General features: G+C 41.6%; 1 protein-coding gene across 3 annotated transcripts in view; it reads left to right on the plus strand.

Annotated features, from left to right (window-relative positions):
* Window positions 1-2,059: 2,059 nt before the first annotated feature.
* gabbr1b (gamma-aminobutyric acid (GABA) B receptor, 1b) overlaps window positions 2,060-23,232 on the plus strand; it is a 113,433-nt gene continuing 92,260 nt past the window's right edge. For 2 of the 3 annotated variants that reach the window (XM_026155857.1, XM_026155858.1), the window contains exons 1-2: window positions 2,160-3,537; window positions 22,028-22,162. In XM_026155857.1, the coding sequence (XP_026011642.1) occupies window positions 3,280-3,537; window positions 22,028-22,162 (393 nt within the window). In that variant the 5' untranslated portion in view covers window positions 2,160-3,279. The other variant, XM_026155859.1, reaches the window with a different exon arrangement.

A 23,232-nucleotide genomic window follows, 5' to 3' on the forward strand; every position in this document is an offset into this window, starting at 1 on the left:
AAAGAGTCTGTTCTTTTTAGGAGCCGAGCCGAAAGAGCCGGTTCTCTAAAAAGAGCTGGAAATCCCATCACTAATCACCTCAAGGTGCTTTACATTGTAAAGAGCCAACAATAAGAGAGAGAGAGAAAACCCCATCAGATGACAGTGGGGGAAAAAAAATTCCCTTTAACAGGAAGCATTATCTAGCAGAGCCATCCTCAGGGACCGGCGGCTATCTGCCACGACCAGTTGGGGGTAAGAGGAAAAAGACAGGACAAGGACACACAAGTTCATCTTAGTTTCTTTCCAAAATGTTGTTTTCCAAAATCGTGCAAGCTTTTTTTTGGGTAAAATCTAGGCAAAGTGTAAAAAACCAAATATAAACTGTGTTGTTGTCCAAATACTTAGATACCAAATTGTATATTTAAAGAACCTCATTCACTACATTCAAAAGACATGCTGTGGAAGAGAGCCAGAGATGAATAATCATCAGAGATGATGATGATTAAATACAGAGTGGTGTATAAACACAGTGAGAAAAAGCTGAGTGAAGTAGAACTCACGTGTGTTTACTATGTGCATTGAAGGACATATGCTGGTCAAAAATGACCACGGTGTTATTGGAGGCAATGCTATCCAGAGTTGTCTCGTTAGATGCCATCTGGTCATGTTTCTGGGAGGAAACACTCAACGTTTTTGCAGGAAATAAAGCTTGAAATTATGAGAAAACCAGAATAAAGAAATCCGGAACCCATAGAAATAAAAACATCAAACATTGGAATAACAATAAAACCACAAACCCAAAATCACATTCACAAAGAATTCACGAACCCAAGACAACAAAAACCCTGTGGGTGCAGGACATACTGGGTCAAATCAAGTATCATCACAGTTGATGCTAAAGTATGTTTCAAAGCTACTTTGGGCTACTAACTTATTCAGATATGGTTGTCAACACCGGTAGTTATACGTTTGGTTTTTTTGTTTTGTTTTGTTTACACTGGATGCCCTAAATGATGTAACCCCAAAGGGATTTGTAGAATGAAACCGGGTTTGCTTTTCATGAAAATGTGTAAAACACTTCACTAAGGAACCACTATACTACAGTATGTATAAATATTGTATCTTCCTCAGTCAAACTGGTCACATTTTATGGAGAAAAATGGAATAACACTCATGTATCATCCCAACAACAGACTGTTCTCTCTGCTGAGGTCAGGAAAGCGATTCCGCTCCCTGAAGACCAACACAGAGAGACTGAGGAGGAGCTTCTTCCCGCAGGCGATACGGTCTCTCAATCACACCACCACACAGTACTGACCCACACATATGGTTCTTACACACACACTGGACTTTCTGGACTTTGGTTTTGCACAACACTGGTCACTATATTCTTCATTTCCGGTTAATACTTGTACAGCTGCTGTTATTGTGTATATATTTATTTATATTTAGATTTCTTCATACATTCTTATATAGTTCTATATTGTGTATTTTGTTGTACAGTTATTTTATTTTCAACTTTAATTTATATATTTTATCTTATTCTTCCCAGTTAAATTTACCCTTCATTCTAATTTGTGTTGTACAGTTATTTCATTTTTAACCTTAATTTATATTTTATTCCTTCCTAGTTAAATTTACCCTTTTTAATTTTTCATATTTATTTCCTATCTTATTCATAGCCTTTTCCTTTTTTGTTTTCTTTAGGTCACGAGCAGTTGTCCAAGCATTTCACTACATATCGTACTGTGTATGACTGTGTACGTGACAAATAAAAATTTGAATTTGAATTTGAAATGTATGTACGTGCATGGTACCTGAGATCAAGGTTATGTATTTGTTACCTCTTGTCATATTTAGCTTAAATACGAGAGAGTCATAAGACCAGTAGGGTCGGAGGTTTCCCTCAGCAGGGTGGGGGGCTAAAATGTACATGTACTGTGTAAATCCGGTCCTGCCCTTTTCATGACTGAACTGACATGACTGAATGAATTTCAGAGGACAGTTTTAGCCATTATAATCTTAATGATGTTTTTCCATGTTGGCGAGAATACAGTTGGTATTGTAATTGTGATCGGCAAACGCACGAGAGAGTAATAAGAGATTCTTTCGGGAAGGTGGAGTGTCGCTAAAAACCTACGGTCCACGCGGTGGCGTTCCTGTGACGGGTAATTAACGTTTATTCAGCAAGTCTGAGGTGTGGCAGGGAGTGTAAAGACTGGGGGGAGAGGTTCTTATCGGAGGAAAGATAAATGCTCGGGGCTGTGTAAAGGGATTGTAAAGTGGTTTGTGAAACGGAGGGACGAAGCATCCTCCTCCTCTCTCTCTCCGCTCTCGCACGCTGCTGCAGTCAGCCACAGCGGGCTCAGCAGCTCCCGTCATTTTTCTCGGCTCTCTCCCGAGCGGCCGACTGCATTCCAGCAACACCGAGGCCACTTTTTCATCTGAAGATCGACCTTGCTGTCTAGTCGACCGTTCTCCTATTGGATTACTGAAAGCCAGGCTTTTTCATTTGTATGGTGTGGTCTGTGTACAACATGTTTAAAACGTTCTAATAAGGCTTTGGACTGGAGATCCGTGAGTAGGCTATGGATGTAGGCGGATAAGATGGAGAAGGGCAGATAAATGACGGAGAGGACAAATTAAATCTCCGCGTGTCTTCGTGGGCTCGGTGTGGATGGTTCTCAATTTTTCATAAGCAGAAAAAGGAAAGCATCGTTACAGCAATCGGTTATCTCCTGGAAACAGAGAGAAGCTGAAATCCAGGCAGCCTCCGACACTTTCGGTACCTTAGACGGTGGAAAGAGCCTGAAGCCTGATTCAGTCACCAATCTCAACCTTCTATTCAACTCCAGCAACTTTAAAGCTGCTTTCTGCCAATGAATTGTCCCCGCGGTTTACCAGCTGCATTTAATAAGTTTGATGGAGATCGTTGTACCTGTGGACAGAGTACTTTATAAAAGCGTTGAAGCTGCGTGTTTACAAGTTCTGTTCCAAACACAAGCGATGATAGGTTTCCTAGTTTTAATGTAACGGGAGAAGAGCTTGATGACAGTCATCTGCGTTGATTTGAATTGTTTGTCGGTTGCAAAAAGCTTACGATCACATTAAAATTATGTAAATAACACAGAATTGCAAATGGGCTCTCTTCTCTCAGGAACACCAGCGTGTGCTCATTCATAGAATTTCATTCTTCACGAGCCACACGCAATACCACCTTGCTCCCTCCAAGCCGAAAAGTGTATAGAAGGAATACACTGACTCCAAGCTTCGCTCAACCTTCAGCATCCCCCAGCTATGAAAAGGCTTTGCCAAAACCTCCCCCGTAGGCCGGTCTCCCGCTACTCTCTGACCTTTATCCTTACTGTTCTATCCTGCTCCTGCCCGGCTCTAGGCAAGAAGAAGCTCTACATTGGAGCCCTGTTTCCCATGAGTGGAGGCTGGCCTGGTGGACAAGCCTGCCTCCCCGCTGCTCAGATGGCCCTGGACTTGGTGAATAATAGGACAGACATCCTGCCTGACTATGAGCTGGAGCTGATACATTATGACAGTATGGTAAGTACAGACGAAGGCTTACCCTAATTTCTTTCCAGCTTTAACTGCATGTGTGCAAATGTTGATCAGATCTAGTAGGACTTCTCATATAAGTCAGCACCTGCTGCAACACAACAAAGGCTACAAGGGCACAACACAAAAAAACGAAACAAAAAAACTAACACTAGAATTTCTGTTTCTTTTGAATGGTGTTAAGGAGCGTAGCCTGATATGGCTATATTAATATTTTTAAGGCAACTTTAATGAGACGTGTAGGTGTAAACTAATAGCTTTACTAAACATTGCTGAATTTGCATTCAATAATGTTTTACAAAGCAGTTATTAAAAATAATATTTGACTTTCTAGGTTAAAATACTCCCTTCACTGGTAAAAATGGCTGAACACATCTGGACAAAAATTAATTAATTGACACAGACCCGCAGAGCTGATGATTAAAATTCTTTAACAATGAGCCACAATCATTTATAACTAGAGGTGGAAGGCTAATCATATAGCATGGGACCCAAATTATTTATTATTGGCGAACCAACATTTCTAACGGCACTCTTTTTTCAACAACAAAAGTTTGTGTCAAAAGTTTTTACTTTTATCACTCTATTACTGTCTCTGTCGATCCAGAAAGAATAAATAATAAATCTATTAATCGACATTTAACAGTGGCAGTAGTCATGGGATGAAAGTGTGCAGAAAATGCTAAACTTATGACTTTTGTGGAAGGACCATTAATCACCAAATTAAAGGCATAGATTGTCTCCCCTCCACATATCAGATATCTCTGCACCCCTCAGACACATTTCCAGGATCATGTTATGCCATCAGAAGAATAAGTGGCAGTCTTTTCTGTATGTTTTTAAAATGCAGCATTCAGGCCATAAAATGGGTCGCAGCCCAAGAGATATGCTCTACCTACTGTATAGTGATGTGAAAACTGCATCTGTGTTTGTCTGCAAAAGAACAGCAGCTATACAGCCTGCACATGTTCAAACAGCACCACACTCTGTGCTAATGGCTCTGTGTGTGCTCACTGTGGAAACTCATCTATTTCTGTCTGCATTCAATCTGCAACTTGAATGTTACAAAAGCAACATGGTATCATGAATTCAAATGTTTTCCATGCAGTAAAATAGCAATAACATTTTTATACAAATTGGAGATGGTTCTGGAGATGGCTGACTTGAGACTGAACCCATATATATGGTCACATTTTTCATCAAAGTGAACAACAATATGAAAACATCTCAGGAGGCTCATAATCTAGAATTTTGTACTTGAATAAACCTGGAAAAGGTTACAGAGTCTCAGATTAGATGGTGACAGTCACATTTTCCACAACTGACAATACAAGTTTCTGTTCGCCATAGATGTGGCCGACAGCTAAGAGGATTCCAAAACCACAACACCGAATGCTCAGTGAGGCATAAGACAAGCCTAGAATAACTTCTAAGGGCTTAAAGAAATCACTGTCAGTGAAAGCTTGTGTTTGCCCTTGATCTTTTTAGGTGTTTGATTTCTTTTTATAGACAAATGGATAATAACAGCTTTGTGTTTCAGTTAAAGATTTGGTATACAGGCATTGACTCTAGCAATTTTTTTGTCAGCACCAGCTAAAACAGGCTGAAGTCTATGAGAACTGCTCTATGGATGATGACTTCCTTATATTACATGAATGGAATAACTGAAGACACAAGATCACCCATTAAAATAAAAGTTCATCTTGTTTTGGCAGTTGTCCTGCACAATGTGCTGCAGGCAAAACCAATAAGAAGCATTCATTTTGCGTCAAATGCACTGCATGAACAGTCTGCATACACCATGTGTTCAGTGCAGCTGGACTTTAGAGTTAGCGAAAGTGACTGTCACAAGACTATAAACATGGTTAACTGCAGACGGGCAGCTTTTTCCGACAGGAAAACAGGCAGTGCGTCTGCTTCTTCCGGCACATTTTTTCTGGCACAACTGATCGAGACTTGCAATTTAGCGTTATTATAATTTTGTATTTTATAGTTAATTTATATTTTAATTTTATTTGTTAGTTTCAGTTAGTTTCCAGAATGTAAACACACACACACACACACACACACACACACACACACACACACACACACACACACACACACACACACACACACACACACACACACATATAAACAGTTAAATTTAATGTGACAAGTGTATTCTTTTTTCCCCAAGAAGCATCACTGTGATTGGTTCAAGCTGCTCTGCATTGGATCTCTACTTCAAAATCCAGGAGTGGTGGTAGTGGGGGTGTAGGTTGGCGTGACAACAGTAACCACGACAACTGCAGTTCAAACAAACACAGATTTGGCTACAAGAATAAGGCAAGATCATGCACCTTGTATGATGACACAACAGGAGCAGATGGACGGATGCATGATGTAAACCTGTTGTGGTGAGAAAACCATATTTAGCACACTTAGCCAAATGTAACAAGCACTAGCTTGGTCACTCATCAATCACAGATGACTAAACCTATTCCACTGCTGTGCCAGGCCAACTGCACATTACACTAAGCATGCTCTGATGGATCTCCCACAGATCATAGTCCGGAACCACACAAAGAGATCTCTGAGAGATCAGAAAAAATGGCTGAATCATCTGTTGCAGTGGGTCTCTCATTTTACTGACCTCTTAAAGCACTTTGAAGCCACATTTAACCATCCATTCTATAAAATTAGGTCCATGAGAGAGAGGGATGGGGGCTGTTTCCAATTTTGCCTCTGTTTACCTGCACAGTGAATTTAATCTCAAATGAAAAGATGCAAATGAAGGGTAGATTTTGAGTTTCAACTGAACATTTGGCTGAATCTGAGCAGAAAGTATAGCTTTGTATAGTTTACAATTCATTCTACTGCTTTTATCAGCAATCACATCATCGATAAACACTACTGACCTTGTTCCAGTGGCTGCCACACACATACGATAACACTATGTTTCACAGATGATGCAGTATCCTTTGAGTCATGAACTATTCATTTCCTTTTCAATACTTTTGTCCCCTCATAATTCTTCTACAAGTTCATCTTAGTTTCTTTCCAAAATGTTGTTTTCCAAAATCGTGCAAGCTTTTTTTTGGGTAAAATCTAGGCAAAGTGTAAAAAACCAAATATAAACTGTGTTGTTGTCCAAATACTTAGATACCAAATTGTATATTTAAAGAACCTCATTCACTACATTCAAAAGACATGCTGTGGAAGAGAGCCAGAGATGAATAATCATCAGAGATGATGATGATTAAATACAGAGTGGTGTATAAACACAGTGAGAAAAAGCTGAGTGAAGTAGAACTCACGTGTGTTTACTATGTGCATTGAAGGACATATGCTGGTCAAAAATGACCACGGTGTTATTGGAGGCAATGCTATCCAGAGTTGTCTCGTTAGATGCCATCTGGTCATGTTTCTGGGAGGAAACACTCAACGTTTTTGCAGGAAATAAAGCTTGAAATTATGAGAAAACCAGAATAAAGAAATCCGGAACCCATAGAAATAAAAACATCAAACATTGGAATAACAATAAAACCACAAACCCAAAATCACATTCACAAAGAATTCACGAACCCAAGACAACAAAAACCCTGTGGGTGCAGGACATACTGGGTCAAATCAAGTATCATCACAGTTGATGCTAAAGTATGTTTCAAAGCTACTTTGGGCTACTAACTTATTCAGATATGGTTGTCAACACCGGTAGTTATACATGTTTGGTTTTTTTGTTTTGTTTTGTTTTGTTTACACTGGATGCCCTAAATGATGTAACCCCAAAGGGATTTGTAGAATGAAACCGGGTTTGCTTTTCATGAAAATGTGTAAAACACTTCACTAAGGAACCACTATACTACAGTATGTATAAATATTGTATCTTCCTCAGTCAAACTGGTCACATTTTATGGAGAAAAATGGAATAACACTCATGTATGTACTTGCATGGTACCTGAGATCAAGGTTATGTATTTGTTACCTCTTGCCATATTTAGCTTAAATACGAGAGAGTAATAAGAGATTCTTTTGGGAAGGTGAAGTGTCGCTAAAAACCTACGGTCCACGCGGTGGCGTTCTTGTGACGGGTAATTAACGTTTATTCAGCAAGTCTGAGGTGTGGCAGGGAGTGTAAAGACTGGGGGGAGAGGTTCTTATCGGAGGAAAGACAAATGCTCGGGGCTGTGTAAAGGGATCATTAGTTAGTAATAACTAATGATTAAATGCAGAGAAGTATATAGACGCATAGTGAGGGGAAAAGGTGAGTGAAGAAGAAATACTCAGCAGCCTACAACTACTGCAGCTTACGTAAGGGAGGATTCAGGGTCACCTGGTCCAGCCCTAACTATATGCTTTAGCAAAAAGGAAAGTTTTAAGCCTAATCTTAAAAGTAGAGATAGTGTCTGTCTCCTGAATCCAAACTGGAAGCTGGTTCCACAGAAGAGGGGCCTGAAAACTGAAGGCTCTGCCCTCCATTCTACCTTTAAATACTCTAAGAAACCACAAGTAAGCCTGCAGTGTGAGAGCGAAGTGCTCTAATGGGGTGATATGAGACTGATTATTCAAGACCTTGTACGTGAGGAGCAGAATTTTAAATTCAATTCTAGATTTAACAGGAAGCCAGTGAGCAGAAGCCAGTATAGGAGAACTCTGCTCTACAAATGTAGTGTGTTCGTGGACTTTTAAAAAATGCATTTAATGTCTTTTTCTTTTCCTTGACGTTCTCTGTCTTCCTGACTTTCAGATTTTACAAATTAAGCCCTGTTTTCAACAATACAACAAAACACACACTTTCATAGTGTGGACAAGCACTGTTCTTCCTCCGTGTAGGAGTAGAACTTGCAGTTTCCCAGGGAGATGGGAACAGGTTGTGGAAACAGTGGAGGGGTGAGATGGGGACTAATTAGTGTATTAATAGTTGTATATAATTTTTTCCCCATAAGTGACACTCAGTCTATGCTACTGAATACAAAGTAATTCTATAGTGAAACCTCAAAGGCCTTAGTTTAACTGACTTAACTTCTTTGAATAATAATGTCTTAAAGCATGCTCAATTGTCCAAGTAAGGAAATCCAAAAAAGTTGATTATGGTCATCGTAAACCCTACATCTGTGTGTAGGGTTTACGATGACTTCTTCACTCAGCTGACTGCAAGTTTTTCCAACCTTATAATCAGAACATTGCATAATGAATGAAACTAGAACCACTGATGAACAATCGACTGTGAAGTCAGTTCCTTGATCATTAATATGCAAATTGTCATGACAATCCATGGTCATGTTCGTGAGTTGTGCTAGTGTCAGTCATTATGCAAATGTACTGTTTATGTGGTTGGTGAAACGTGCATTCAGCTGAGACTGAAGAAGTAATGAATGAGTAATGAATTGTTTCTCACACTGAAAATGTTACTTCCAGATGAACAGAATCAACTTTTGGGGATTTTGAATTGAAGTTTTTTCCTCCTAAACTCATTTACTTACCCAAAGGAGTGATGAGCTCATGCCATGGTGACTCCTCTTAGAATATTAGACTGAATTTAATCAAAATTACACACACTGATCACCTAATGGATTTTTCGCCAAATTTTCCTCAAGGTCAAGGTCATATTTGTTGTTATTAGATTCTCATTAGTTTGTGCAATACAACCACATCACTTTCTTCACTACATGACACATTACAATAAACTGTGAATAATGATGGATTGTGAACTGGATGAGCTACTGATTAAGCTTAGTTCAAGGCTGTTAACTAACTATTTTTTTTGTGAGATTATATTTTCCCTTTGCTGTTTCTGAAATTATGACTGAAACTCTGCTTTCATTTTGCAGTTTAAGAAGCCTACCTAACTCGGTCTTAGGTAGTAACTCGTATAACTCGTTTGTCTTCATTATTTAAGACATTTAAACAAATTTCAAAAAATGGAAAAAAAATTTGAGGTAAGCAATCAAGTGGTTACAATGGGATCAGCAGCAAACCATCAGTCCTGTCTAACCGAAAGTAATAGAATGTCTATTTATGTCTTTTCAGTAAATAGACTTCATTGATGAAAACAAGAGTTTCACACTAACATGGATTAGTGTGCTACTTTAACTTTGGTGTTTTAACAAGTCTGGTTTAGTCTACTTCTAAACCAGTGAGCTAAAATCAGTCTTATTAAATTTGATAATTACCACACTGTGATACTACAACCCTTAGACAGCAATAGATTACATGTATGAATACCCCCTTTTTAAAACATCAAGATTAGGTTGACCCAAACAGTTAGTCAGGTCAAACAGTTTCAGTTACATACACATTAACTAATGATGGGTGATAACAAATCTGGTAATTATTATTAAATTTGATGAAAGCTTTTTATAACAGATACATTTAAATGTGGACCAATATGAAATACTGTAAATCTCCTCACAAGTTTTGCTAGCTTCCCTTGTCAGTGCCCTGCTTCAAACACAGCTCTCTGTTCATAAAGTGAGGAAATAATGTTTTTGATCCCTGATGAATCTGCGTGGAACTACTGTGGAGGTAAGCATGGACGACACAGAGCTCTCAGTTCTCACTCCTTCTTTATTCCTCTCCAACATCAACTGAACACATCGTGCCACAAAACACAGCAGCACACTTCCTCAACACTGGGTGTGAGTGGAGCCCTCTAGTGGTCCACCACACAAGGCCCCCCCCCCCCCCCCCCCCAAACACCCAGCAGAACTAGTCCAGGACCCGGGGTTTTAAGCAAATGGCCGGAACGGCTGAACGGTGACAAAGGGAAACCCAGCCCGGGAGCGAAGCTGGCACTGGCAGTCAGAAAAAGCTGCAGACAGCTCAGGCTCCGTTGGTTGTGGGGCGCTCCTGGGGGAAAAAAACAGAATCCATCAGCCCGGTGGCAGGTGGGTGGCCACGGCGAGGGGCCTGGGCCGGGACCACCTGATCATCTTGCAGAACATGTGCAGGCTTAAGTCTGTCAACAGAGACAACCTCCTGCCGAAAGTCCAAAATGAAATGTTTTTTTAAGAACCCTGTATGGCCCGTCATATGGTGGACGCAGCGGAGTCCTATGGGCATCATGCCTGACGAAAATGAAACGAGCAGAGTCCAATGACCTCGGAACAAAAGTGTCAGGCAGGCAGTGGTGCACAGGGCCAAGAACAGGAAATGAGTCCCTTGGGGGGCGAAAAGGCAGCACAGAGGTATCGAAACACGGGGGGCTCTCGGGTAAGAATTCCCCGGGACCCGGAGGAGCTGGCTGAGGACCAGTTCAGCCGGGGAAACCCCGAGGTCTTCTTTAACCGCGCTACGCAATCCCTTTTTTTTTTTTTTTTTGCCTGTCCCGTTTGGCTCTTTTGCCATCAGAATTGTTGTCTAAAGGCAAAGAAAGATGCCCAACGGATATACTTTACCAAATTGACCATCCCAGCCTTGCCGTAATGGTCCATTTGATTCACCTTTTATTGTTTATTTTATTTTCACTTACTGAATACAGGACAGACTTGACTGGAGGAAAGAAGGGGAGAAAGAAAGAGGGAAAGAGAAACAGCTGAGAAGAGGGACGGGGGAGAAGGGCAAAAAACAAAAACCAACAGAACGGGCAGCAAAAAAAAAGAAAGAAAGAAAAGAAAATGCATCTATCGATCACCTGGATCACCTGCTGAGAAAGAAAAAAGAAAACAAGCAGAAGAGAACAAGAGTAATAGAATAAACAACATCACAATGATATATGGGAATATGACAGTAAATACTAAATATTAAACATTATTGTGCAGCACATAAGATCAACAGAACACAGTGTGCTTTGAGGTAGAAGCCAAAAAGGGTGTAGTTTGTGGGTGTGATCACCCGTGTGTACACCTGTGAGCATGGACGCGCTTGTTTTTTTGAAAGGTTCCTTCATGTAATGATCTGCTAGAGGGTGTGGGGGGGCCACAGCCCCGTCCTCCAGGGCATGAAGCAGGTATGGAGGAGATCAAAACTCCAGACATCCAGAGGCCCCCAGAACACAAGAGACCAAGGAAGACCAACAGAGGGGCAGCCGCGCCACTGTCCCAGAAAGAGCTGAGGAGAGTCCCAGATGAGGGCTCACTCAGCAGCCGCGGAGCAGAAGCCAGGAGGAATTGCAGTGGCGCACCCGTGAGCTCCGCCGGCAGCCAGCCGTGCCTGAGTGACCGAGCCCCAGGCCGAGAGGCCAGGGGCACCCCACCTCCGAAGTGGACCGAGCAAGCCCCAGGCTCCAGGCCCCGATGAGCGGCCGCCAAGGAGTGAGCCGGTGTGTACCTGGACGCCCATCCCCGGACACAAAGAACCACCAACGCACCGATGTCTGAGGGAGTCCGCCACTGGCAGGGGAAGTGGTGGTAGGGGGAGATAGGCCTCCAAACCTTGGAGGGCCTGAGATGTCCCCAGAGAGGTGGCGCCTGACACCCAACCTGACATATAGACACAGACATACAGGCACACACATATACAAACATCCATTCCCACCCTCATGCTCTCATATGCACTTACTCCACACTTAACCAACGTGGAGACAGACATAAAGAGACGCTGTACACACGATCACACTCCCCAAGCGTACTCTACAAACCGGGTCTAGGTACCCTTGCCCCTGGAGGGGGAACTGCACCCAGACCCAGGTGGTGTTACCCTTTTCCCTGCGGTGGGGGGAGGCAGCAGCAGCAGGGAGGCCCCACACTCCAGAACGCAGTCGGACGGCCAACTCCTCCTCCTAGCCCCCCCGCTCCAGCAGGTCGCAGAGAACGGGGGTGAGAGAAGACTCCAAACCTCCCTCCACCCGCTCATTGTAGTGTTGATGCATGTGTGTTCTAAGGTGCATTTAAAACCCAGGAGGGCATGGAGCTACCTGCCAGAGAGCAGCAGGTAAGCACATGGTCCCTCCTGCTAGCCCTCAATGTCTACGTGTATTTAACCTTGAGAGGTGGGCAACGACGCCAGGGGTGGGGTGTACACCCTGATGGTACTTTGGATTCCGTGTATCGTGCCTACCCCCAAGATCCTATATGTATGTGTAATGAGAGTGTGAGTAATGTGAATGTCTAAGTTGTGGGATAAAATTGAGGCAGAGGCAGCCAGAAGGGGACAGGGGGGTCTCCTCTGCACCCTGGTGACATACCCCTACTCCAAGGTCCTGCATGTGTGGGTGGTTGTGGTGGAGCGGGAAGAGGGAGGCAGCTGGAGATGGGGAGGGAAGGAAGGGAGGGGCAGGTGACCCCTCCCTGGGGCCAGCTCCCCCGCTGACCCCAGTAGGCACCCCCATACTCCGCGACCCGCCAGGGAAAGGGGGCCCAGGCCCATCCAGACCGGGGCCCAGTGCAGCAGCGCCGCCCGGCCCCACAGAGCCCGGGACAGTCCACCCAACCCCACCACAGAGAAAACTGCACCCACCCCACCATCCACTCATCTTCCAGACTACATAAGACAATAAACACCCAGGCTGAGATCTTCCTCCACCTCTCCTGTATCTCCCCCTCCTGCAAAGAAGTCCCGAGGAGAGGAAAGCTCCTGCAAGATGTGACAATCTCCCCCACCAGTTGAAGAGCCCCCCAGGTGGCTCGATGCACCGGTGGCACCCTGCTCCAGGGGTGGGCCCCCATGCACCCACCCGCCCACAACCCCGGCAACACACCAACCAGGACCCAAGCCCCCGAGGCCCGGCCCGGGCCCCAGCCCAGAGACGGAGCGCCCCCAGAACCTCACGCCCATCCCGGACCCACCCAGGGGCAGCCAGGCTACCAGGTCAGTAACCCACGTCCGTCAGCACAGACCCTCCCCTAGCCCCGCTGCACGCAGCCGCGAGGAAACAGTCACCTGAGAGCCAACAGAGCCCCTAACCGGACATGACCGCTACCCCGGGTTGAGCCCCCCAAGGAAGATGCCTCCGGGAAACCCCCTGACGCCCTAAGCCTGTCCCTACCCCCACACCAATCACAACAGTGAAGGTGGGACCAAACTATGACCCCCCCACCCCCACTAGGTGATGGAGCTGATCAAAGGAGCCCAGAGCAATTGATCTGATGTGGTGGCAGAGGCTGTATCAAGACTAATGTAATCTAATAGATAATTTCTATATTGGTTAGAATTAAGATTATTTTTATTTTTCCAGTTCATGAGGACTGTTTTCTTGGCTATGCATAGGGCAGTGAAAACCATATGGGCGATATTCTTTTCTGAAGTGACATTATCTAAGCTGCCCAACAAACACACTAAGGGGGAAGTTGGAATGTTACATTTCAGACACTTCGATAAGTCTTCACATATCTCGCGCCAAAACTTCTGAACTGGTGGACAGAACCAAAGAGCGTGGATATAATTGTCCGGTGAATTGGTTTGGCAGTGTGAGCAGTTGTTGGTAGACGTAAAGCCCATCTTGAACATCCGATGACCTGTATAGTGCACTCTATGTAATATTTTGTATTGAATTAATTGAAGACTGGGATTTCTAATTAGATGAAAGGTTTTTAAGCAAATCTGAGACCAGAAGTTTAGGTCTAAGTTAACTGATAAATCCGCTTCCCATTTTGCAATAGGAAGTGATATTGATTCATCTGTTTTAGAAAGCATTCTGTATATTTTGGATAGTAATTTGGGGGTTTTAAGAGTAAGAAATTGAACCACACTTGGTGGTGTTTGTAGTTCAACTTGACCCGGTTTAAATTTCTTTTTTACTATGGATTTAATTTGTTGATATTCTAAAAATATTTTCTTGTTGATTCCATATTGTGTAACTAGTCCATCAAATGAGATAAATTCTGTTCCTTCTAGTATATGTTCTAAATATTTGATTCCTTTACCACTCCAATCTGAAAAGTTTATCATATTATTGTTTTGTAATATGTCAGGGTTGTTCCAGATAGGTGTACGTTTGCATGGGATTAATGAAGACGCCGTCAATTTTAGAAACTCTCACCATGCTGTCAGAGAAGAGCTGATGTTGATGCTTTTAAAGCATTCATGTCGTTGGATGTTTGAGCTGATAAATGGTAGGTCTGAGATCTCTAGATTATTGCAAAGTGCTTGTTCTACATCTAGCCAAGGTTCATCTAAGAGGGTATGTTTTAGCCATCCTGAGATAAACTGAAGCCTGTTGGCTAAGAAGTAGTGCTGAAAGTTAGGCAGTTCTAGTCCTCCTTTATCCTTGGTCTTTTGTAGTGTTTTTAAGCTTATACGTGGGGGTTTATTTTTCCAAAGGAATTTGGACATACATGAATCTAGAGATCTGAACCAATCTTGTGGCGGTTTAGTTGGGATCATTGAGAATAAATAATTTATTTTTGGTAAGACCATCATTTTTATAGCGGCAACCCTTCCCATGAGTGATATGGGTAGACAATTCCATCTAGCCAGATCATCTTCTACCTTCTTTAAAAGTGGGATATGGTTTAATTTAGTTAGATCTGCAAGCTTGGGAGAAACATTAATACCTAAATATTTTATATTTCCTGATTGCAGTGGTGTAGAAGAGGAATTATGGAGGGAGCAATTAATCGGTAGAACTGTAGATTTTGACCAGTTAATTGAGTAATCTGATATTCTTGCAAAAGAGTTTATCAATTCAATCACCCCAGAGATATTGGTTTGTGAATTTTGGAGAAAGAGTAACACATCATCCGCATAAAGGCTGATTTTATGTTCCACGTTCTTGCATTTTATGCCCTTAATTACTGAATTCTGTCTAATTGCTGCTGCTAGTGGTTCGATAAAAATTGCAAACAGTGAAGGGGAGAGTGGGCATCCCTGCCTGGTGCCCCTCAGCAGACAGAAGGTGGAGGATGTTTGGTCATTTGTTTTGACACAAGCTGTTGGGGAATTATATAATATTTTTAACCAGTTTATGAAAGAGGATCCAAAACCAAATTTGTGTAAAGTTGCAAATAGAAATTTCCAGTTAACTCTGTCAAATGCTTTTTCTGCATCTAAAGAGAATATTGTAGTTTCTAGGTTTTTACTGTATGAGTAGTCTATCAAATTAAGTAGTCTACGTGTATTTGTTGATGAGTGCCTACCTTTTATGAAACCAGTTTGGTCAGGATGAATTAAGAGGGGGGTTATTTTCTCCAGTCTCTTTGAGAGAGCTTTGCAGATTATTTTAAGGTCTACATTTATAAGGGATATTGGACGATAGCTTGAGGGATATACAGGGTCTTTGCCTGGTTTTAGCAGGAGATTAATGTTTGCAGAATTCATATTTGATGGAAGTCTGCCCTTTTCTTTGATTTCCAACAACGTTCTGTAGAAAACTGGTGCTAGAATCGACCAGAATTCTTTGTAGAATTCTGCAGGAAAGCCGTCTGGACCTGGAGCCTTATTATTGGGCATACTTATCAGGGCTTCCTGGAGTTCACCTGGTGTCAGTGGTGAATCCAGTGCCATTGCTTGAGTGTCCAATAATTTTGGAAGAGTTATGTTGTCCAAAAACTGATCAATTTCTTTTTTAGATGGGTTTATTTGTGGTGAATACAACGTTTTATAGAAATCCCTGAAAATGTTGTTTATTTGTATCGGATCATATATTGTGTTCCCAGATGAATCTTGAACAGCACCTGTAGTTGTTTTTTCTTTATTTATTTTTAGCTGGTTTGCTAGAAATTGACCGGATTTATTACCATGTTCATAATTTTGTAGGCGTAGTCTTTGTACTAAGAATTTTGTTTTCTTATCAATTATCTCATTTAATTCTAGTTTTGTTTAGCGTATTTTGTTCAATGTTTCCTGATCTTGGTGGGACGCGTAGGCTTCTTCTAGTGATTTGATGTTTTTTTCTAATTCCTGAATATTTTTGTTTTCTTTTTTCTTTTTATGTGATGAGAAAGAAATTATTTTACCTCTCATCACAGCTTTCCCTGCTTCCCATAGAACAGAAGCTGATGTTTCGGGAGTGTCATTATAGTCCAAATATGAAGTCCACTCTTTTTTAAAATATTTAATAAAGTCTTCATCTTTAAGTAGTGATATATTAAATCTCCAGTTTTTTCTTGGCGTAGTATTATTCTTGTGCATTAGTGTTAAAGATACAGGACCATGATCGCTGACAGCTATAGGGTGAATCTCAGTGTCTGAAATGTCGTTCAGCAGTGAGCTGCTGACCAAAAAATAATCCAGACGAGAGTAGGAGTGATGGACATGTGAGAAAAAAGTATATTCCTTACTGGTGGGGTGAAGGGAGCGCCATGCATCGCAAAGACCAAAGTCGCTCATATACTGTTTGATTATATTTGTGGACTGCCAATTACGCTGAGTTCCCGCTGTATTGAGCCTATCCATGTCTTCATTTAGTCCAAGGTTGAGGTCGCCTCCAAGAACAAGTGTGCCATCTAAGTGTTCAGAGAGTGCACTGAAAAAACCGTGAAAGAATGAGGGATCATCAACATTTGGACCATATACACTTGCAATACATAGCTTTTTATCAAGTATAGATAGTTTAATGATTAAGAATCTGCCCTCTGGATCTATAACTGTATCGAGTACTGTGAAATTAATATTTTTATGTATTAAAATTGCTACTCCCCTTTGTCTAGAATTATAACAAGCTGAGAACACATTAGGAAACTCAGGTGTTTTAAGTTCATTCGAACCTCTAAGAGGTCTGTGGGTCTCTTGTAAAAGGACAAGATCTGCCTGTAGTTTTTTGAGTTGGTTAAATATTTTTAACCTCTTTACTCTGGAGCCAGCTCCATTTATATTCCATGTAATGAACCTCACGTGTACCCATGGATGTTTGTGTATAACTAGGGATGTATGCTGTGTGCGTCGCTTAGACAGGTGGAGAGAATACGTCACTTGTTCATAAATAAAGAGAAGGAGAGAGAGAAAAAATGTGTGGCGAGATGCTCCCTGAGTCTGACTTTGTGTATGCATAGTTACTAATATGAGTAGGCTTGGCTTAAGTGTGTGTATCCTAAACGACTGTGTGCGCTGTCGGACTGAAGTAAATGTGCTGCCGTTGAGCGCATGGTGCGAATGTGTCGAAATAAAGGATGTTTGCGGATGAGTGTCGAAGCAGGTGATCGAGGCAGTGAAAGGAATAAAGAAAGAAACCAAGGACAGGGGTGAGCAGCATAAATCCAAGAGGGGGAAAAGAGAGGAGGAAAAAAAAAAAAAAAAAAACGAGAAGAAAAAAACAAAAAACAAACAAAACGTAAACATTCCAATTAAATCACTGACGGAGAGTGACGGTGTTAATTCTGCTATGAAATCACACTTTAAGATGCGATTTGATACTGGTAAGTTAAACAGATGTTAATGCAAGTTAGTGTGAGTGGATAGGGAAAGGGTGTAGCTGATTCTTATCTGGTGTGAGGTTAATACAGCCACGGAGTGATGTTGGGGTCGCGGTGGAGCTGTCCGTCCACGTACAGCCGGTCCACAGCGATGACAGCGCGGGAGCCCTTCTGGATGAAGCCGCGTCGGATTGGGAAGAGGACCCTGCGTCGTTCCAAGATCTCTTTGGGGAACTGGTCGTTCACGCTGAAGTCCGTTCCTTTTAATTCCCTGCCGCGGCTTTTCACATGTTGCTTTTGTTTGAAGTGGCCGAATTTGGCCACGATAGGACGTGGTCTCCCGGCCGTAGCCCGAATGGGGCCGAGGCGATGTACCCAATCGAAGACGATGTTCTTCACAGTGTCCTCCGGCAGCTTCAGGTGGGTTTTGATGAAGCTTTTTACCGTGGTCTCCGCGTCCTCTCCAGCGGCTTCTGGAATACCAGAAAATACCAGATTATCACGCATGCTACGAGCTTGTAGATCGATAACTGTTTCTTTTATTTTTTTATTTTCTCTATTGAGCTGGGTAACATTATCTGTGAGACATTTCACCGACTCCCTTAGCGTGGCATTTTCAGCAGCAAGCGTTTCCACCTGCTGCTGGCTCCAGGGATTCTCGCAAGCATTTAAATTCTCGGTGAAGAATCTCCACCAAGGACAGCCTTGCGTCGAAACTGGACAATGTCGATTGACTCCAGTATGTCAGCAATATCTTTGCCGGCTGGCGATGTTGAGCCGGGGGAATCTGCCGGGCGTTGTCTTTTCGACGACGGCGTCTCAGGTTTGGCCGGGGAAGATGCACACTGGGTCTTCTTCATCACGAGATCCTGAAAGCACTGATCAATATAATCTTGGAGAGTCTCTAAACTCTCCTCGTTGTTCTCCAGGGTGTTGGAGATTATTTAGACAAATAGTGTTAGTTATAAGACAATTGATAAGTGTATTTGGTAATACTGAAGCTTAAATGAATTTGTTCAAATCTAAACTACCATTTGTTTTAATTTTCCGCCAAAATCTCCGGCGTCTGACGTCAGTTACAACATGAGTCGCTTACCTTGTCCGTCACTTCCGAGAGATACATGATTTTCATGCAGGACAATGCTCCATCACACGCGTCCAAGTACTCCACAGCGTGGCTGGCAAGAAAGGGTATAAAAGAAGAAAAACTAATGACATGGCCACCTTGTTCACCTGATCTGAACCCCATTGAGAACCTGTGGTCCATCATCAAATGTGAGATTTACAAGGAGGGAAAACAGTACACCTCTCTGAACAGTGTCTGGGAGGCTGTGGTTGCTGCTGCACGCAATGTTGATGGTGAACAGATCAAAACACTGACAGAATCCATGGATGGCAGGCTTTTGAGTGGCCTTGCAAAGAAAGGTGGCTATATTGGTCGCTGATTTGTTTTTGTTTTGTTTTTGAATGTCAGAAATGTATATTTGTGAATGTGGAGATGTTATATTGGTGTCACTGGTAAAAATAAATAATTGAAATGGGTATATATTTGTTTTTTGTTAAGTTGCGTAATAATTATGCACAGTAATAGTCACCTGCACACACAGATATCCCCCTAAAATAGCTAAAACTAAAAACAAACTAAAAACTACTTCCAAAAACATTCAGCTTTGATATTAATGAGTTTTTTGGGTTCATTGAGAACATGGTTGTTGTTCAATAATAAAATTATTCCTCAAAAATACAACTTGCCTAATAATTCTGCACTCCCTGTATGAAGAGCAGCCTTTCTGTATTGCCAGCGGTCATGGCTGCTACAGCTCGCTGGCGGGTCCGTTTCCCTGGGCCGTAAAAGCGCAAGGCAGCAGGCAGCGACGCACTCTGGCGCCAAAACGCTGATGGTAGAAACTCTTTCTTCCATCCTTCTTTATTCCTCTCCAACATCAACTGAACACATCGCGCCAGCGTTGCCAAATCCTCAGTAAGGAAAATCGCTAGAAGTCGCTAAATGACGTCATCGTCTAATTTGCATACTTGGTCATGCTAATGTAATTGTAACCTGCGTTGTTGGAGAGAGAAATAACATCGTGGAAGAGACATACAGTGAGTAAAAAATGTCTTAAATGCATTTAGAATTTATTTAGAACTACAAATTAAATTTCTTTAAGCAATCATTATTTTTTTAATGTCACAATTCCAACCTTTGATATACAGTTCATGTTTAAGCTGGTATTGGTACATCACTTATGGTTATATCAGTATGCTTTCTTTTAAAAGATATGTCACTGAATCAACCTAAAAGTTTTGGGCACCAGGTCTTATTGATCAGTGTGTAAGAAAATGTCAGTTAGGCATGGCTATGCAAACCCCTTTTTATGGCTCAAACCTGTGTGATGATACACAGATTTGTATAAACATTAATTTCATTGTTTGTGAACGCTCTGTTAAATGTTTAATGATTACCACACTCATCATTATCATATAAATGGTTTATTGATTTCATTGACTATAGGCTATAAAGAGAAAGTCAGGCATCATTTGTAATATGACAGTCAAGATGATGGGATCTGACTGGTGGGTATATGCATTCTCCAGAAACACATAGGTAGATGCTCTGTCTGCTTCACCAGATGAGCCCGCCATGGCTCTGGTTGAGGTGACCTTGGAACGTGCCTCACATCGCCCCTTTGCAACCCTTTTTTTATTGGCTCTCTGTACATATACAGAAGAAAACACATTTTAAATTGGTTAATATATTTTAGTTCTACATTCAGCAAACCGTGTATCATATTTTTGATATATCCTATGCTTAGTGTCCTTCCACATTAATTTGTTCTGAGTTTTTTTCTGTTTTTTTTTTGTTTTGTTTTGTTTTGTTTTTTGTTTAGTGCTTGACTGCAATTATCCACCATCCTCCAACAACCCAGAAAGACAAAAAAGTTAACCTTACTTTTAAGCTGGGTGGATTAAAAATTTCTTTATGTCACTATCCCTCCGTGTTATGGTACAGGCATGTATGTCTGCTATTGGAACTGGGTCGCTTGTGTTTACTGATGATGTGACTGCTGATAGAAGTAGTGGGGATGAATTCTGAAGGCTATGCTACGACTCAGCCAAATGTTTTAAAGTAATCAGACAGCATCTCTCTCAGTGCAATTGAATAATGACCCAAAACAGTGAAAAGCAATTCAAGGGGGAAAAAAAGAGAGAGATTTTTGAGCGGACAAGACAATCATCTAATGTCTACCCCCTGCAGGCTTTTCAGTTACAGAAAACATAACTGAAGGCACAGAAACCCACAAACAAGCAGGAGCGTAAGACAGCTGCGGTAAAGACCTGCTAGAACATCTTAAGGGGGACGTACAGCATTTGGTGATATCCATGAGTTCTAGACGTGGTCAAAAAATTTTTCATCCTGTTAGGGTACCTGGGTTGTTGACCCAGTGTTTTGAGTTTTGCATTATTATTGCACTTTGATTTTGTCATTATTTAAAATTTCTAGTCTTTTGGTTTCTATGTTAGAGTTCTTAGTCTCCTGGTTTCTGTCTCTGTTTCATGGTTGCCCTGTCTCTCCTGTCAGCTGTGTCCCCTTCTCGTGTCTCTGTGTTATATTTCCTGTTTTACTTTGAAGGGCTTTGTCTCATGTCAGTGTTTCTAGTTTTGTTTTCCTTGTGTTGTTAGGTCTGATTTGTCCTACCTGTGTCCCCCTCTTGTCTCCCATTACCTGATGGCTCCCTGTATTTAAGCCGTGTGTTTTCCTTGGTCTGTGTAATGATCTTTATCATCTTGTACTATGTGTTCCGTCTGTCAGCCTGCCTACCTAGTTTATTTGTATTTTCAGTTTAGTTATTTTTTTTGGCATTCAGCAATAAAGCTGCATTGAGTTCACCTTTTTGCCTCTGTGAGTCTGCACTTTGGGTCCACCATTCTTGCCTGCCACGCGCAGTCATGACGCATCCAGATTTAATTCCTTACATTTAAAATTCTGTTTTTTTATGCCATTATTTTTTAGCCTTATTTTAATTCCCGAATAGTTACCTAAATACGTTTGTTAAACCCTTAACTAAAAAAATGTAAGTGCATCTTGATGTTTGATTTAAAGTTCAGTGGTGGTGAACAGAGGCAACATCACAAAAAAATTTCTTTGACCAAATACTTATGGACTTAATTGTACCTATGAACAGTTATTTATTTAGTGTTATCATATGTAAAGTTGTTTGGAACAATGTATGCTGACAAACATGTCTTGTGTGTTTGTGTCCCTATAGTGTGATCCTGGTGAGGCCACCAAGCTGCTGTATGACCTTCTGTACACAGAGCCTATCAAAATCGTGTTGATGCCAGGCTGCAGCTCTGTGTCCACACTGGTGGCCGAAGCTGCTCGCATGTGGAACCTCATAGTGGTAAAAGCCTTTACATTTTTAGAGCTTCAATATACAACTTCTAAACAGTAATTCAGTGATGTAATTACATTGTTTTAAGAAAAAAAAACAATGGCAGTAGTATTACTGAATAGTGCAAGTCACAATGAAACTGGAAAGAAGAACTGTGCATACAAAAATACTGATGCAAAAGAAAAGGAAACACAAAGGCTGCCCACAGCGTTTAGGTGATAAGTAATCTCTGGGTGCTGTTGTGTGAAAATACCACCAAGAACACTTAGCACTATAGGTGACAACAAAACACAAAAATATCACAGGAAGCAACTCTTTACACCAAGAATACAGAGCCAAAATATATACTTGAAGACAGTGAGCTAAAGAGATGTCACAGTGAGACAGTCAGATTAGGGCGTCAGCTGCAGAATACTCGGTTAAGGTTGTGATACGGATTCATCCAACCATTTATCTTTTCATGCGTAAAGATAAATAAAAATACTTAAGAAAAAATCCTGATTGAAGTTAAAGTAATTTATGCATCAAAGGGTGAAACAAATGATAAATAGTAAATGGACTTATAGGGCAATTTTCTGCTCTACCTGAGAACTGAAAGCACTTTATACAACATGCCACATTCATACCCATTCATACAAGCTCCTTTTTCTATGCTTTTTCTACATGAATGCTTTCTACCTAACATCCACACACATTCACGCATCGGAGAGCAAGTTGGAGGATATTTGCATGAAGACTGGAGCAGCCAGGGATCAAACAACGAAGCTACTCATTAGTAGATGACCTGTTGATGTTTTTGCATAGTTTTTTCATTTTTCTTTTGTTCTGTTCTTTGACTGTCCTGTCCAACACTATAGAAACAGGAATTATTGTCTGAAGGCCAAGAAAAACGTAAAACAGGTGGATAGTTATTCAGTCAACTATCAAGTGGATATCTCTCTCTCTATATATATATATATTATATATATACATGGCCAAGTTTGAAACCTGGATCCCCCGCAGCCGGTTACCGAGATTACGTGAAGTACCCTCAGAAGGTCTGCTAGATGATGTTAATGCAGCACTACGGACAATACCTA

Source organism: Astatotilapia calliptera, chromosome 22 (assembly GCF_900246225.1).
Source record: "Astatotilapia calliptera chromosome 22, fAstCal1.2, whole genome shotgun sequence".
NCBI classification, from domain to species: Eukaryota; Metazoa; Chordata; class Actinopteri; order Cichliformes; family Cichlidae; genus Astatotilapia; species Astatotilapia calliptera.